General features: G+C 36.1%; 1 protein-coding gene and 2 long non-coding RNA genes across 7 annotated transcripts; 1 reads left to right on the top strand and 2 right to left on the bottom strand.

The window, feature by feature from the left end:
• The first annotated feature begins 2,124 nt into the window (after nucleotides 1-2,124).
• On the top strand, nucleotides 2,125-17,068 carry LOC108095006 (eukaryotic translation initiation factor 4 gamma 3). Of its 5 annotated transcripts, none has more exons than XM_017195848.2 (17): nucleotides 2,125-2,305; nucleotides 2,748-2,779; nucleotides 2,842-3,025; nucleotides 4,969-5,685; nucleotides 6,077-6,724; nucleotides 6,787-6,961; nucleotides 7,616-7,727; nucleotides 7,912-7,967; nucleotides 11,639-13,935; nucleotides 14,090-14,333; nucleotides 14,393-14,544; nucleotides 14,650-15,139; nucleotides 15,350-15,573; nucleotides 16,142-16,288; nucleotides 16,349-16,571; nucleotides 16,630-16,731; nucleotides 16,798-17,068. In XM_017195848.2, exons 3-17 carry the CDS (start codon nucleotides 2,951-2,953, stop codon nucleotides 16,857-16,859), a joined length of 5,724 nt encoding a protein of 1,907 aa, XP_017051337.1. In that variant the 5' UTR covers nucleotides 2,125-2,305; nucleotides 2,748-2,779; nucleotides 2,842-2,950; the 3' UTR covers nucleotides 16,860-17,068. The 5 variants fall into 5 exon arrangements, with proteins under 5 accessions (XP_017051337.1, XP_017051335.1, XP_017051336.1 ...); XM_017195846.2 differs by having other exon boundaries at nucleotides 4,939-5,685; XM_017195847.2 differs by lacking the exon at nucleotides 2,748-2,779 and having other exon boundaries at nucleotides 4,939-5,685.
• Nucleotides 6,965-7,630, bottom strand: LOC122319816. Its single transcript, XR_006245343.1, has 2 exons — nucleotides 7,521-7,630; nucleotides 6,965-7,464 (listed from the first exon to the last, which is right to left on the bottom strand). It is a non-coding gene; the product is annotated as an uncharacterized LOC122319816 (long non-coding RNA).
• On the bottom strand, nucleotides 7,758-10,760 carry LOC122319818. Its single transcript, XR_006245344.1, has 3 exons — nucleotides 10,338-10,760; nucleotides 7,898-8,160; nucleotides 7,758-7,815 (listed from the first exon to the last, which is right to left on the bottom strand). It is a non-coding gene; the product is annotated as an uncharacterized LOC122319818 (long non-coding RNA).
• Nucleotides 17,069-17,494: the final 426 nt, after the last annotated feature.

The following is a 17,494-nucleotide window of genomic DNA, read 5'->3' as shown; positions in this document are numbered from 1 at the left end:
ACAAACCGCTTATAAGAACGAAATTTTTCAAGAAAATTGAACATTTTAACCGGATATTACGTCGTGCAGAAAAAATACATTGCAATAGTGCCAAATTTAAGCATCAAAACACGCTGTGAGAAATGTATGTATTTATTAGTGATCGGCACCCTTGCTTGTGTGCGTAGCAGCGACACAAAGGATCTTACACTGTCACTACTCTTTGTTAGTTTTAGCTGTCGCCTAAACAACGTTGCCGGGAAAGAGAGAGAGTCGAAGTGCAATGCCGACGTCACACTGCGTGAGCAGACCTCATAGCCTATGAGCTTATCTCATTTCATGAGATGTCCCGTTATAATTATAATTTTTTCTGCTTTTTTCTGAGTAAAACTGAATTCGTAAATTCGCCAAACGCAAAATGTCCAATAATAATAAGCTCATTTAGTTTTCAGTATTAAAAAAAACCTATGTTTTTGAATTTAATTAATTAAATTTTTCGATTTAATTAAAAAATTAATTTGATTTATTTTAAAAACCTATTACAAACACAAAAACCATAAAATAATCAAAAAAAAATTTTTTGTTTGCTCCTTTTGCTTAGTGCGTCTTCCGGGTATAACGACGAAAAACCGCCGGTCCCTTGAAAGTCGCTATAACCGGATTCTACTGTAAGTGCTTTCTTGGATCTGTTTGATATTTTTCAACAAATATAAATAGTGTCCGTCTTAAGACTACATAAGCATTTTCGAACTGAAAAGGTTTCTTATCAAAATAGTTTGGTCCTCTGAACAAAGTATAATCGATTATATTGATTGAAAAACAAGTTCGCTTGCGGAAAAATGTTATGATTTGTATTATGAACGAAGTTTAAGGAGATCGTCCGAAGATAAATTAACAATCAGCTGGATTCCTTGACAATTATTAATTAAATCAATTTGAGCACTTTTAGAACAACAAAAAATGTTTACACAGCAAGCTAGGGGTATATTTTCTGGCGATATGTATTTCCGCAACTAAAAAAGAGTCTCTTCTCGCAACTACTATCATTACAATATACAAATTTCATATGTTTAGAAATCGGTATTTTGCATTTGCCGAATTTACGCTTTTAGTTTTACTCGGAGAAAAGCAGAAAAAACTAGAATTATAACGGGACATCTCATGGAATAGGCTATGAGGTCTGCACACGCAGTGTGACGTCGGCATTGCACTTCGACTCTCTCTCTCTCTCTCTCTCTGCAGCAACGTTGTTAAGGCGTCAGCTAAGACTAACAGGGAGTAGTGGCAGTGTAAGATCCTTCGTGTCACTGCCACGCACACAAGCAAAGGTGCCGATCTCTAATAAATACATAAATTTCTAACAGCGTGTTTTGATGCTTAAATTTGGCACTATTGCAATGTATTTTTTTCTGCACGACGCAATATCCGGTTAAATTGTTCAATTTTCTTGAAAAATTTCGTTCGTTTAAGCGGTTTGTCGCTAAAAGCGGAAACGCTCTAAGCGGATAATTCGATAAATCAACCCTAGTGTAAACAGCATTTCATTGTGTATGAGTTAAATTCAAAGCAATGAACAAGCAGGACCTAAAACTTTTAATTTCTTAAAATAAAAACTATACAATTTATATCTTATTGCACCCATACTTATCCCTTTGTTTGTTTTTAAATGATTTAAGTGATTTGATTGGTTTCAAAAAACCATATAAATTACAGTATGAATACCTTATAATTAGTCAGTCACAATACATAACATTTTTCCGCTCGTGAATTTATATTTTTTTTATCTAAGGGCTTAAAACAAAATTGGCTAACAGAAAAACCTGCAGATTATTATTTAAGAGACTTAAGGGTAATTGTTTACAAGTGCGGTGCACGGTAAATACAGCTTAAAAAAATAAATAAAATATGGAAACGATGTGTTTTTTTCTAAAACTTCGAAATCCGTTGGCGGAGAATAAAAATTTTGCACCGTTTTTTTGTTATTAACAATTAAAAAAACTGTTAGTTATTAAACAATTTCGAAATACCCTGAAAATATCTGTGATATTTTTAAATGTGAAGAAAACCGTGACCGTCTCTAATCGATTTTGGTCTTGCATTGGTAAATTGCTATCGATGTATCGATGTATCGAATAGTTACTACAACTCTGCCTATGAACAGAACACATTGCATGTGGAAATTAGCAAAGAAAAATATTTTTTGATTGTAAAATATAAAGCTAGAATTACAGCTTGATTTGTTTCTTTTAACATTGCACTTAAAGTGGAATCGATTAAAGTCGTTATTTTTTGTACATAATTTCTTTGCAAAGGCACTTTTGCTCAGGTAAATGGAGGAGACATAATAAGGAGTGGGCAACAAATCAAATATTACATGATGACATTTTGTGCTGGCTGTCTTAACCGTATTGCAAATTAAATACTGTTTTAACTACAAACAAGTGATTGTTATTGAAAAGCCAGAATCATTTTGGAGATGGTTAAAGTCAGTGGCACGTTTTTACTGTTTGCACCTTGGGAATAATTTTGCTTTCACGTCGCCACAATAGCAACGTCGGCAAATATATAATGGTAACTACTGCCATCGTCGATTTTAAGACTGCAAATTTAGGAAAATAATAGTCAAAATAATAGGTTTAATAATATCCTTTACGAGTATAAAAAAGCAATTCTTATATTAAATTGATAATTTTGTATTTTATGCTTGGCCAGTTTACATTAATAATGTGGTTGTTTTATTTGAACGTCTTTTTAACAATTTAAATAAGTTTCTGGAAGTGATGCATTAATCTATTTACAGGTAAGCCAACCGAAAAGTGACCGTAATGCAGATCTTAACAATAAAATAAATATCTGTTGCAGAATCAAATGGTTGTGTGACGACCTTTCTTAGTGGGTCAAAAATCGCCCTAAAATCGTCTATGAAACGGCCAACCGTTCTGGCGATCCCATACAATTAATTTCCTACGTAATGCAACAAGCTATACCAACTCTATCACAGTCAGATATAGCCAAAGTCATGCAGCCCCATTCAGCTCAAAATATGGTAAGTTTACAATCTTGATGCCAAACAACAAATTAACACATCCTTTTTTTTTGCAATACTTACGTATTTTCTAATCCTATTTGTTAAATATGTTTTCTGAAGTATGTACATATGTAGTAAATACTAGTTTTATTTGTTTAAAAAATGTTTTTCACCGATTCTAGATGGATAGGTCAATGACTGAAGAAAAATAGAACACAACATAACTGAAAAACAAGAAAGGAACCTAGCTTTGGCAAGCGGAGGCTTATATACCCTTTCAGTCATCAAATATGTCGAACAAAATACATACATAAAGGCTAAACAATATCTTCGAAGCTATGACGATTTTTCTAAATGATATAGTCGTCAAATTTTGATAAAATTTAATTCGAAATTCAATAGTTAGAAAAAATTTCTCTAAATAATAGAAAAAAAAATTGATAACAACCATAAATTTTAGAACATTGAGTTTTTTAATAACCCTTGAATCGAGGAAAAAATTTCATAAAAATCGGACAACTATTTCTCTAAAAAAGAGAAATGATAACTTCGTTGTTTTTCACCTAAAAAGGGTATTTTTTGAAATATAGAGTTTTCTAATGACTCTTGAATTTCAAATTAAATTACATAAAAATCAGAACACTATATAATGCAGCTGTCATATGAACATCTTCGAAAATATAGAAACTTTATAGAAAAATTGACATAGCCTCTGTGCATTAGGTTGGACATATTGGATAATTGCAAGGCTAGCTTCCTTTTTTGTTTGTATCTAAAAAGTTACCTATATCAGCTTTTATTCACAAAAAATATTCACGATTTTTCATTTTATTTACTACAACTTTTCCGATGGTAACTTGCAGACTACCATCAGAGGGTATTATAATTTCTGTTAGAAGCTTGCAACGATAACGCATTTATATTCCGGATATAATAAACTGAGAATTCTGAGCTCTTGTCATTTTATACAATTTTTGGATTGTTAAGTTTTTAACGAGTCTTGAGCTATTATTATCAATATAGTTATAGTTATATATCTGCCATAGCAACAATAGGAGAAATACAAACAGAAAATGTATAGAAAATTCATTTTGAAAGATAATATTCCTGAAGTTGTTTTTATAAAGATCGGCATACTATATCTTTATTATTTTTTTCAATTTTATATACGTTTATTGATCTTCTCTATGGTAATGGTAAAATTTTACCGGGCATTCTTATGAGAATCTAAATTTCCTGCTGGCATAGAACCACTACATTGGTAATGCATGTGTTTCTTAACAAATATGTTTACTACCCAAAAATGGATACAAGACTTTTTAGAGATATAGTTTCAAAATTCGGAGTATGGAGAATAATTTTTGTATGGTGTCTCCGTCAATGCAGGGATAACATTTTGCTGAAATTTGTATGCCAATGCAAGGCTTTACAAATGGGAATATTGAATTTATATAAATTTATTTGAACTATATAAATCAGTGTAAGGGCAGATAAATAATTCCATAAAAAAACAAGTTTGAATAGGTTCTTAGAAAACAATCGCAGTCATTATGAAGGTATCTGAATGCTTGTTTTGATTTGATTTGATTAATTTTTATAACATGAAAAATAGCATAAAAATAGCAGTTTGGTTGCTTCTCTAATTTTTTTAAAGTGTAGTCATCCGGGTGGCTTCTGAGGAAAGCCTACATACATTTCCGGAAATTTGCAAAGTATTTCCGAAAGTTTCTAGTTCCCCAGAATATTTGAAGCCCCTATACACCGTTGCATGTTTTTAAACAATTTTCTTTTACTTTGGTTAATCGGTTCTTACAGAATTGTGGGCTCGACCGTTTTTTGATTTGTGCCAATTGCCAAGTTTTTAAGTTGAAAAACAATTGCTAATAAATTCTACAATACGAAACTACCCTCACTCTTGTGATCTGTTGTAGATTTTGCCAGCTAATAAAAAGACAAAAAAGTATGCTCAACAGGTGCCATCTTCAAAGCCACAGTCCCTTCAGCCTCTGCAGCAACAGCAGCATAGCCACACGTCACAGCCCCAGTTTCAGATAAACAAGTCATACAATGTGGTCTCCATTCTAAAGACAACAGCACAAAATGCCCAACAGCCCCAACACCTGACGCATCAGCAACAACAACAGCCATCACATCACCTCCAGCAAACACAGCAGCATCAACAGAGCTATGCAAACGTTGTAAATAGGTCTATATCATCTGGCTCTGGAACAGTTGGGGCCCAGCAGTCGACGGTTATTTGCAACGGCTCCAACATAATGACCGTGAACAGTTGTCAACTCAATTCTGGTGATCTAAATTCGACCGCAATTTACAACATATCCAGTCACCGCGCACTATCCGGAAGCCTAGATGGAAATGTTCGCTTTCTGAGTGTCACGGATATTGCGAAGAATGGCAACAACATTGCTAATAACGCAGTCGGAACTGGAACGAACAATTGCCCTGGAGGCAGTAACAATAGCCAAATAACGATGCCCAAATCGCACATAGGAAACACTATAGGAGTCGCCCTGGGGACGACTACGGCAGGAACACCCTACATGCATGACAGCAATATTGTTGGCGTCAGCGTTAATTGTGTTGATACTAGTAGAAAGTACGATTTCAAAGGCAGTAGTTTGATATCAAATAATAGCTTTCAAGCGTCGACAGCAGAGGTAAACCATCGGAAATACTGTGATTTTAGGAACAGATTTACAATCTATTAAGTTTTTTATTTCTTTTACTTCAAAATAGTTAAACATTTGTTGAGTAAGAAAATGTATTATTAAAGTCGAGCGATCATTTTTTGGGATAGAAGACATTACTCATGAGATTGATTTTTTCAAAAAGATCACAAGGGTATATTGGAAATAATAATGTAAACTTGTAAATTTATTCGTATGAGTAACCCCCTTTTGTGGTTAAAACTGTTGATGTTAAGCAAATAATAAGACTTAGGCTTATATGTTTAATGTTTACTTCTTTTTTATAAACTTTAATTTTAAAAATGATTAAACACTGATCCCTTGCCACTGACAACTAATTTTCCCCTTTACCTGTTTCTAGTATATTTCAACGGGAAACAACAGTACCGGAAATACCAGATCTAATCCACAAAGTGGCGGAATATTTCGAGGACCACCGCCGACGGCGAATGCAGCGCGTGGTGCCAGTGGAGGGGCAACACGCCATGTCCATGTACAACCCATGTATTCACAGCCCCTTCACCAGAACATGGTGATACAACCATTTACACAATACAACCCGCGACAACAGACATTTCCATCCTCTCACTTGCAATATGCACCCGCCCCAATGTCGTACTACCAGTACCAATACATGCCAGCTCTCCAGCAGCAGCCGCCGCCACATACTCGCAGTGCCGTCACGGTGAATGCGAACGTGAATGTTGGAAACTCTCTACAACCAGTGCAGTCCGGGCCGAATGGCTCGTTGCCTGGTCCCGGAACAACCTCGTCGCAGCTTCAGTTGTTAACAAGTACAGTGCAGCCAGGAACCAACAGTGTTATGGGGGTCGGTGGTCCTAGCAGTGGCATGGGACAGGTGGGTGTGCCTCCAATGGTTGGAGTTATGTCCGCAGGTGTACAACCGCAGGCTGTGCAAGTGCCGCCCACCGGAAGACGTAGACATCAACATCGTTTGCAGATTATCGATCCGACAACTAAGAAGAATATATTAGACGATTTCGATAAGGTAAATAAATAAACTACCTTTTCTCTTTAATAGACTAATTTTTTTATATTCTATTTTTAAAGACAAACTCAAACACGGATAACGACTTCGCAGAGCAGGTTACCAACACATCCGGAGCAGTACTCTCAGAAGGTCTAATACGTACTCCACAGCAGGACATCGTTGAAATAAATAACTTAAGCAATATACCACTACAAGGATCTGAGTCACGAAACAATGCGCCTTACAACCCTGTTGGTATGTACTTAAAAATCTTTATTTATTGTTATTTTTATGGAATTTTTGTCATTGGGTATAGTTTGTAATTAAATAAGGATCAATTTCAGACTCTTTAAAGTATACACTTCTTAATCAACATCAGTATCCAAGTTAATATAGACATTTTCGTTCGTTTTCTTCACTGTACTGTTTTCGGATGCCAGCTCAATTAATAATGAGTTTCCGCTAAAAATGCAGTAAGAGTTTCAAAACATTGAAGCCTGAAAGTGGGCGTGGGACATTTTTTAAAAACACCTTTTGCTCGGGCTTTATTACTGGTTTTCAAATTAGCAATTCAAATGTAGTATTGTAAAAACTGTGGAAGCCGCAATTCAAATGTAGTATTGTAAAAACTGCGGTTTCCACAGAAACTTTTAGGTAGGCGTGGCAAAAAAAAATGAAACAACCGTGCGATGCTTAGGCAGCGTCTAGATCTCGACGTTCATCTGGGCTGTTAGACAGACATGGTTGATTCGACTAACCTGATAATAAAGACAGACGGTACATATTAAATAAATTAACGAGTAATTTTATCTACCTGCCTCATAGGGTATATCAGGAATATTCCCGATATATCCTGTTTCTTGTTAGATTTCCCAATATCATGCAACTACATTTTTGTTCTGTTTGCAGAACCAATATCAGCAAGCCGTCAAGATGTTGGCCAGACTCCCATTGTATCCGCTATGTCTGATGCTCCTTCGGTTGAAATATTACCCACGCCTCCACGAGGAAGAAGCAAAAAGTAAGTACACAATTTATCTTCATATTTGTTTTTGAACATACTGGTCCTGGTCTCACATTATCACGACAACTGTGGTTACATCATATAGCTGCAATAAGAAAATAATTAATAGAAAATAAATGATAACGTTATTTTTTATAATCTAGTCCTTATATTAATTTTATACCTACTTTGATTGTTTCAGAATACCCATAGTGTCTCCCAAAGTTGTATCTGATTCTACCGCTGCTCCATCCACTGGTAAGTGCATTTAAAATAATATAACAATTGGTGTCATTCACCACTGACTGTCATGCCTTTCATGTATTTCCTGAATACTTCTTCCATATGGTATATAAGAATCTGTTTTCATCAGCATCACCATCTTAATCGAAATACGTCTGTCCGTTTCTTTTCAAACTAGTCTCTCAGTGTTAAAGCTGTCTTGCTGAAACTTTACCAAAAGTTGTATAGTGATTGCACGCAGTATGTAAGTCGGAACGGCCGGATCGGGCGACTATATTGGATAGCTCCCATACGAAAGAATTAAATAAAAAATTCTCACGCCGTTGTTTTTGATCAGATCGACTTGATTTCTTCAAGATGGCGTTTTCTAACTCTTATTGAATTTCGGATTAAATTTGATCAAAATCGGATAACTCTATCATATAGCTATATCTCTATCATATAGCATAGGAGAGTTCGAAAAATATATATATTGGGTTGGCAAGATGATTTATTTACATCAGGACTTATACAGGGTCCGGCACTCGAAGTGTAACCAATAAAAAAGGTTATAAATTAAATTTGGAAAGTTAGTTTTATTTATTTCCCAGCTCAATATGTGTAAAAATAATCTTAAATTTAAGAAAAATTCATTTTTGCTCGATATGACCACCTTTTGCCTTGACTATAGCCTTAAAACGGTCGAAGAACGTTGCTTCGCTGACCCGCAAGTGAGCAATTTCCGAACATTGTGTTTTCTGATGAGAAAATTTTTACAATTGAGCAATTGACAAACACCCAAAACGATAGGGTTTACTTAACTGACCGTTCGTACGAGAATTTGAGCCATCGATTGGCAACCAGGAGCCACCACCCGCCACAGGTAATGATTTGGGCCGCTGTAACCCCAGATGTGCGCTCTCTACTCGTTTTTATCGAGCCTGGCGTCAAGGTAAATGCAAAATTTTATCAGGAAAGTGTTCTGCAGGTTGCCTTGAAGCCGTGGGCAGACAAACATTTCGATGGCAGACCATGGACATTTCAACAGGACTCAGCACCGTTTCAGAAAGCCAGAGTGAACCAAGAATGGCTGGAAAACAATGTTCCGAACTTCATAACGTCCACACAATGGCCCTAGAATTCATCAGCTGCGAATCCGCTGGATTATTCTCTTTGGGCTATTTTGAAGAGCAAGGTCTAAACTTAAAAATACACCAGTCTAGAGGCGTTAAAAAAAGCTATTGTCCGCGAGTGGGCAAAAATACCGGCAAGTCACGTTCGGCCAGTTGCGATTCTTTCTTCGACCGTCTCAAGGCTATAGTTAAGGCAAAAGGTGGTCGTATCGAGCAAAAATGAATTTTTCTTAAATTAAGGATTATTTTTACACATATTGAGCTGGGAATTAAATAAAACAAAATTTCCAAACTTAATTTAGAACCATTTTTATTGGTTACACTTCGAGTGCCGGACCCTGTAATTAATCAATTATGTATTGGCCGTTTTGTTCGACCACTAATGACCATCTTTCGGGCAGCTGCATAATTCCGCGCTCGAAGAACTTTTGGTCTTTTCCAGCAAAGAATCGAGACAAGTGGTTTTCGACAGCCTCATCTGAATCAAAGTTTTTACCATTCAAAGAGTTTTGAAGAGAGCGAAACAAATGGTAATCTGAAGGTGCTAAGTCCGGACTATAAGGTCGATGTGGTAGCACTTCCCACTTCAGCTCCGTTAATTTTTGCCGAGTGACCAAATATGTGTGGGTCCTAGCGTTGTCATGGTGAAAGACTATACCCTTGCGATTAGCTAGTGCCGGCTCCTTTTCTTTAATTTTTTCCGCCAAATTGAATAGCTGGCGACAGTACACATCTGAATTGATGGTTTCATTCCGTCCCAGCAGCTCAAAGTGCACTACACCCTTCCAATTCCACCAAACAGACAGCATAACTTTCCTCTGATGGATATCGGCCTTTGATGTGGCTTAGGCTGGCTCATCTTTCTTGCTCCATGATCTTTTTCGTTGGACATTATTGAAACAACCCACTTTTCGTCGCCAGTAATGATCCGCTTCAAAAAAGGATCGTTTTTAATCCGTTGCAGCAGAGAATAGCAGATGTTGATACGCTTAGTTAGTTTAGTTTACCATACACTTCGCACAGTTTTTCGCGAGCTTCGACCGCTTTTTTTCCTTTTCGGAAGTCAAACAGCAAAATATGCCGAAAATGCTCACTTTGGTCCTCCATGTTTAATTTGCTATAGCTTCCACAAATGTTATCGAATAATTACCAAATTTTCGTCGATAGTACCTAAGACAATAAGCTTTAAAAAGATACTAAAAAGTGTGACCCTGGTGCTCGATTAGTCGTAAATAAATTAGATTAAAAACGATTACTAAAAAAACGACATTACTTTCTTGCCAACGAAATAGCTTTATTTATTGTTTTCTTTAAATTTATTTGCTTGTGTGGCTTTCGGTTGACGGGTGGGATAAATCTGTTCGTTTTGTTGCTTGTAGAATATATATGGTAGCTCAACTTGATCATGTGTTTGTATTAGTGTTGTTCAACATCAACAGAATCTATCTATAGCAACTAGGCAACAGCGCGAAAGGTGGTCGGTGAGATATCTTGCGTTGATGTTTAATAAATAAATATACATACAAGTAAAAGAAACGTGCGTCTTACATATATAAAAAAAAATGTGCTTAATAAAATAATTGCAAACGATTTCATTGAATGTGAATTACTAAGAATATAATAGTAAAATCTATAAAAAAAAAATAAAAGCTTTACAGCTCAAAAAATGGACAAGATTAAAAAGTGTTATATATAAATATATGTATGTACTTGAACATTTATTCAGTGATTAACTTAATTGTTGGCCTAACAAAACTGAGAACTATTGTGGTTTCTCCATCTTCAATATGATACATAGAATTACTCTTTATTTTTCCATATTGATGTAGGAGCAATAGAAAATTTGTTAGAAAACCAAGCACAATTTATTATCATTCACCAAATACGTTTTTTTTTTATCGAAAAAGTACAAGCCGAGCCGTTTATGTAGATATACGGGATGATATAGGAACGTTCAGGCTATTCTGTTGTCTGTTTCTACGCAAACTAGTCTATCCGAAAAAATAACTTAATTGGATGAACAAAAAAATATATTAATTTTTTCCTCATCTTGTGACGGCTATTAAAATTTCATTCAAAAGTTGTCAACGCATATTTTCCTGATCCACATGAAATCTTCTACTAATTAAACAAAAATCTATATAAAATAATTGGTATAAAATACAACATAGTTGTTTTTAATAATACATGCATACATGCATGCTTTTTAAAGAATAATGCATAAAGAATTAAAATGCAATTCCGTAGGAACAATCGGATAAATTATACAAGAATCCTTATACATACCTGTAATACTGTCAAGCATTCATTTGCAACAATAACAGGAATAGTTAACATAATACTTAATATTGGTGAAAGGAAAAAAAAAATAATAATACACTTAATTGTTGACGATGTAGGGATCGGACTAACAATAGAAAGAAACCATTGTTAATAATATATATTTTTGATGGGTCTTTGTAGTTTCTAAAGTTATAACATCCCGAAATTGTTATTTTTATTAATTTTTATATTGGCAAACAATTTTATTGATATTAACAATTTAAATGATTAATTTTATTTCAATACTTTCAGATGAAACTGATGATGCAGTGTCAAATCCGATTGCCGCAATCACCAAGGAATCTTTACTGCCAAATCTGTCGGATGAAAAATTACTCAATTCCGCATCACCGCAACAGAAACCCACTGTACCAACCACTGAGATTACAAAGGAGAAGCCAATTGCACCAGAGGGAACTAAAGTCAGTGATTTAGATTCTGGTGTATCCTCTGAAAGTCCTTCAACAGACTATTCGGTTGTTGATGTCAAGAACAGTCAACGATTATCGAATGTTGCCGAAAGTGATTGCATTGACGAAGCTTCACCTTTCGAATTGAACGCAAATTTGCCCAATATGCACACAGATATACAAAAATCTGAACCCAGCCCGTTGACTGAAACATTAGATAAGCCTTCAGAAGATGATTTTGATGTCCAAAGTAAAGAGCAACATATTCAGTCGGAACTTACTTCAGGGGATGTCCCTAATGTGGCTAGTTTATCAACAATGGTAATGAAGGAAAATACTTGTTTAGAATATAGTCAAAATGAAGCAACGGATATAAATGATGTAGATGTTTCAAATAATGACTCTACAGGCGAACAAGCAACAGAGTCTCTCAAACCGAATAACGATGACGTAGATCCTCAGGCTGATGTAAATCCAGAGCCAAAGCCTGAGGACAACGTTGACGAGAAAAGAATGTCCGCTAATACTAAACTTGAAGGAGTAGGAACGACAGTTTCCTCTTTTATAAACTATAACGAAGGTCAGTGGTCTCCGAGCAACCCAAACGGTAAGAAACAATACGATCGAGATCAATTATTGCAATTGCGGGAGGTGAAGGCCTCGCGAATGCAGCCAGAGGTGAAAAATTTGTCTATTCTTCCCCAACCGAATTTAATGCCATCATTTATCCGGAATAACAATAACAATAAGCGCGTACAATCAATGGTCGGTATGATTGGCAATCGAAACAGCGAATCCGGAGGAGGAAATTATGTTGGCAAGCAGATATCGATGTCAGGTGTGCAGGGTGGCGGCGGAAGGAGCAGTATGAAGGGCATGATCCACGTAAACCTATCTCTGAACCAGGATGTGAAACTAAGTGAAAACGAGAACGCGTGGCGTCCACGAGCCCTAAATAGGTCGGATGCTGACAGTGACACAAAGGCAACACAGGAAAAGGATGAATTAATACGTCGAGTTCGGGGTATTTTGAACAAGTTAACACCCGAAAGGTTTGACACGCTTGTGGAGGAAATCATTAAATTGAAAATTGATACGCCAGAAAAAATGGACGAAGTAATAGTGTTGGTATTTGAAAAGGCGATTGATGAGCCAAATTTCTCTGTGTCGTACGCCAGACTATGCCATCGTCTGATTTCCGAAGTGAAGGCGCGCGATGAACGCATGGAAAGTGGCACCAAATCCAATTTGGCGCACTTCAGGAATGCTTTGTTAGATAAAACCGAACGGGAATTCACCCAGAACGTTTCCCAGAGCACCGCAAAGGAGAAGAAATTACAGCCAATTGTTGACAAAATAAAGAAATGTACTGATGCCAACGAAAAGGCAGAACTTGAGGCATTTTTAGAGGAAGAGGAACGAAAGATACGTCGCCGCTCTGGGGGCACAGTGCGGTTTATCGGCGAACTATTTAAAATATCAATGTTAACTGGAAAGATAATATACTCTTGCATTGATACACTTCTTAATCCCCATTCTGAGGACATGCTTGAATGCCTGTGCAAGCTGCTCACCACTGTGGGTGCCAAGTTTGAGCAGACCCCAGTCAACTCGAAGGAACCAGGACGCTGTTATTCATTGGAAAAATCCATTATCAGGATGCAGGCAATCGCCTCGAAAACCGACAAGGATGGTGCCAAAGTGAGCTCTCGAGTGCGTTTCATGCTTCAAGATGTCATTGATTTGCGTAAGAACAAGTGGCAAACTTCGCGCAACGAGGCACCCAAGACGATGGGGCAAATAGAAAAGGAGGCGAAAACCGAACAGCTGTCTGCGCAGTATTTTGGCACACTCTCTGGATCGACAAACGTGGGATCTCAGGTCGGCTCTGGTAAGAGAGATGAACGTGTCAATACCCGATACGGCGAATCTCGTTCGGGAAGCGGTTATGGTGGCAGTCACAGTCAGCGCGGTGACAACGGAAATCTGCGACACCAACAGCAGAGCAACACCAGCGGAGGCAGTGGCTCTGGCGGAGCTGGTCACTCTAACGGAAACAACGATGATAATACTTGGCACGTTCAGACCAGCAAAGGTAGCCGCTCTCAGGCAGTTGACAGTAATAAACTTGAAGGTTTGGTAAGAATTATTTATTTTTACATCCCTATCCTACCCTATATTTGCTTAACACTTAAAAAAAAACTATTTTTAAATGCTTTATTATTTATTAGTTTTTCTGTTATTTGTTGTAAAAACATACGAACAGTTTGGCTAACCATTTTTTATTTTTCAGTCGAAACTTTCTGACCAAAACTTAGAAAATAAAAAGATGGGAGGCCTAACGCAATTTATTTGGAATAACAAAATCACACAACAATCATCTGCGCCCACATCAACCCCTTCCAATCCCTTCGCTGTGCTGTCCTCGTTAATTGATAAAAACAACACTGAGAGGGATCGCGATAGAGATCGCAGTGGACCAAGAAACAAAGGCTCATATAACAAAGGATCTATGGAGCGCGATCGTTATGATAGAGGTAATTACTTGTTTATAACTAAATTGTTTTGAAAAATATACTGAGATCTTTTAAAAAAGGTATACATTCGAGAACTGGATCATCACAGGGGTCCCGAGAAAATTCGACATCCCGCGGCCAAGCCCGCACTTTATTGAGTTCGTCAGTTCAAAAATCTGCTAGTCATTCGAAATACATACAACAGGCACCGCCAGCACGACATACTGGAAAAGTGAGTAATAATTCGTAATCATTTTTCATACACATTCAAAAACCAAGCTTACTTGTAGGAACTACAATATATACCTATTAATACATTATCTTCGCTTCCTTCTAGGCACAGTCATCGCTGGGAAATTCGAACATGAACGCGGGAGTACTCTACCGCGGCAGTGAACAACCGGCAACTGCGTCTTCATCCACATTTAGTTCCACGTCACCAGAGGGTGCTCGATCTGTGGCACCTTTGGCTGTGCTAAATCAGGCCAGTGAAACAGAACTTAAAGCCATTAAATCGGTTGTCTCAGAAATGATTGAGCTGGCCGCAGCCTCCAAAGCAGTAACGCCCGGCGTGGTTTTGTGCATTAAACGAGTACCAGAGGAGCTGCGCTGTAGTTTTTTATATTACATATTAACAGATTATTTGCATTTAGCAAATGTCGGCAAACAGTACAGGCGATATTTGGCCATTGCGGTTTCCCAACTTATTCAGCAAAATTACATCTCTGTGGATCACTTCAGACTGGCGTACAACGAATTTAGCGAGTACGCAAACGATTTATTTGTTGATATTCCAGAGCTCTGGCTATATATTCTTCAATTTGCCGGTAATATTGCCAACAGTCATAGTTGTGTTCACCAGCATTGTGTTAGTGCTATATCAACAATTCAATCATTCAATCATGATAACGTATACTTTCAATTGAAAAATTGTTTAAAGTCATTTTGAATAGTCATTAATTATCGTTTGCTGGTGACCTGCTAATAACATTCTATTTATCGTATATGTATTTAATACAAATATTGCTAACCTACAGGGCCATTAATTGTGAAGAAAATCTTGACTGTATCGGATTTGTGGAACAAATACTTAAAAGACAACAGCCCATCCCGCATGGCGAAAAAGTTCCTTAAAACCTACTTGATATATTGCACACAGGAAGTTGGACCGAACTTCACTCGCAGCATGTGGACCAAGTTCAACTTAAAGTGGTCTGATTTTATGCCTGAAAATGAAGTCGCTGACTTTATAAAAGACAATGTAAGTTTCTAAATCTATTTTTTTTTTTTTAAATTATTTTATGTCTCAAGTTTGCACAAAGATAAGCTCAAAATTATAAATAAAATATACGCATTGAGGTATGCAACATTTATTGAAGGCAATACTGCAGCTGAAACTTACATAATTGGAGAAAGGCTCGAAAAATTATATTTCCTTTTTACATTTTTTTTTATTTTTGACAAACTTTAAAAAATATTAATAAAACAAGAAAGTAACAAAGACTCGGTGAAACCCTTGCAGTAGGAATAAAACATTAATCTGTCCATTTAAAAAGTTTTCCACTTTCTTGTTTATTATTTTCTAATTATAGTATTTCGATCTGTGCATAAATTACTTTTAAATGTACATATATTGAAACAAAGATATTTAGAATATTCTGTTCTATTAAAATTTAATTAAAAATTCAAGGATTTAGTATTTCAGCAGGCAAATCCTTAAAAAATTTGATAGCTACATATGTTTAATTGCAGACTGAATATTTTTTAAGTATGAAATATTTCATATATACCTATGTTATATAATTTATATTTAACTGATATAATTACAGAGACTGGAGTATGTTGAAGACGTGTCAAAATCGCCAGTAATTGAGCGAAGAGAGTCTCCAGAAAAGCACGTAAAAAATGTGATAGACCATATTGAGCACTTGCTGAAGGAAGGAACGACAGCAGATTGCATTATTGATTATAGCAACGTAAGTTATGCCCTTTCGTATATAATATTATGTTAATAATATATGACTTTTGCTTTTTAGGGAAACATATTGGTGGTTGACAAGTTGTTTATACGGGGATTGACCGAAGCCTTGAGTAATTTCTCGATTCTCTACAAGGATCATAGTTATAAACTTGAGTCCGAAATCTTTCAAAAGTTATGCATACCAGTTTTGCAGCGATATATAGATTCTAAAGAAGATCATCAACTAGAATGCTTATATGCTCTGCAACTATTAGTGCATGGCTTAGAGCATCCCAGAGGTAAGCATTGTAAACATCTGGCTATGGTAACTTATATAACAATATTTGGTTTTTTTAGGATTGCTAAGTGAACTTATTGGCGAGCTTTATGATGCGTATGTAATACAAAAGGAATCGCTGTGTAAGTGGCGAGATTCAAAGGATCAATCAGCTGGAAAGGGTAAATTCTAAAACATATTCTTGTGTTGTACATATTAAAATCTACTTTTTTATTTCTCAATTACAGGTGTTGCCGTGAAAAGTCTTAATCCTTTCATTAACTCATTATTTAACGATGAAGCCAACTAAAATCGCAAAGTAGCTGCCCTAGACAGCAAACTTTTACCTTTTGTAATAAAATTAATTAAAATGAAAGTTGGTGGATAAAGAATGTTCATTGACACTATATGTAGATTTCGATATGGACTTATTCAAAAGATATTCTGGTTCACACATTAAAAGTATATGCAACGATTTAAAAGTGTATAACAAATGTAAAATAAAGCGAACCTAAAGGACATTTAGACTTATAAATGGATTTTGCTTATCGTATAAAGCCCGTTATCGTGAGGTGTACATAGTGGTTTTCTATTTTTCAGTTTCTATAGACAAAATAAATGGACCTATCAACATAAAAATGAATAACCATATGTATATATACAACAAATAACATATATAATATATATATATATATATAGGGGAATGTTGTCAGGCTTGGGCCATCTCAATATTTTGAATATTCGTTCTAGTACCATCTGTTAGTGGGTGTCTAGAAACTTCTATCGGTCACTCGAAACTTTCCACGTGACTACTTATTTCGGGATTTAATTTTTCTACGTGTCGTTGTTCTGTGAAAAACAAAAGGCTCGAAAAGGTTTTTTTAACCTGCCCGAAAATGTGGAATAACACAAGATTACAACACGTCATCCGCAAAGTGAGCATAA

The sequence above is a fragment of the Drosophila ficusphila genome, unplaced genomic scaffold (assembly GCF_018152265.1).
Source record: "Drosophila ficusphila isolate 14025-0441.05 unplaced genomic scaffold, ASM1815226v1 contig_220, whole genome shotgun sequence".
Classification (NCBI taxonomy): domain Eukaryota; kingdom Metazoa; phylum Arthropoda; class Insecta; order Diptera; family Drosophilidae; genus Drosophila; species Drosophila ficusphila.
The sequence above is the reverse complement of the archived record's forward strand: the minus strand, read 5'-3'. Positions and strand labels throughout refer to the sequence as shown.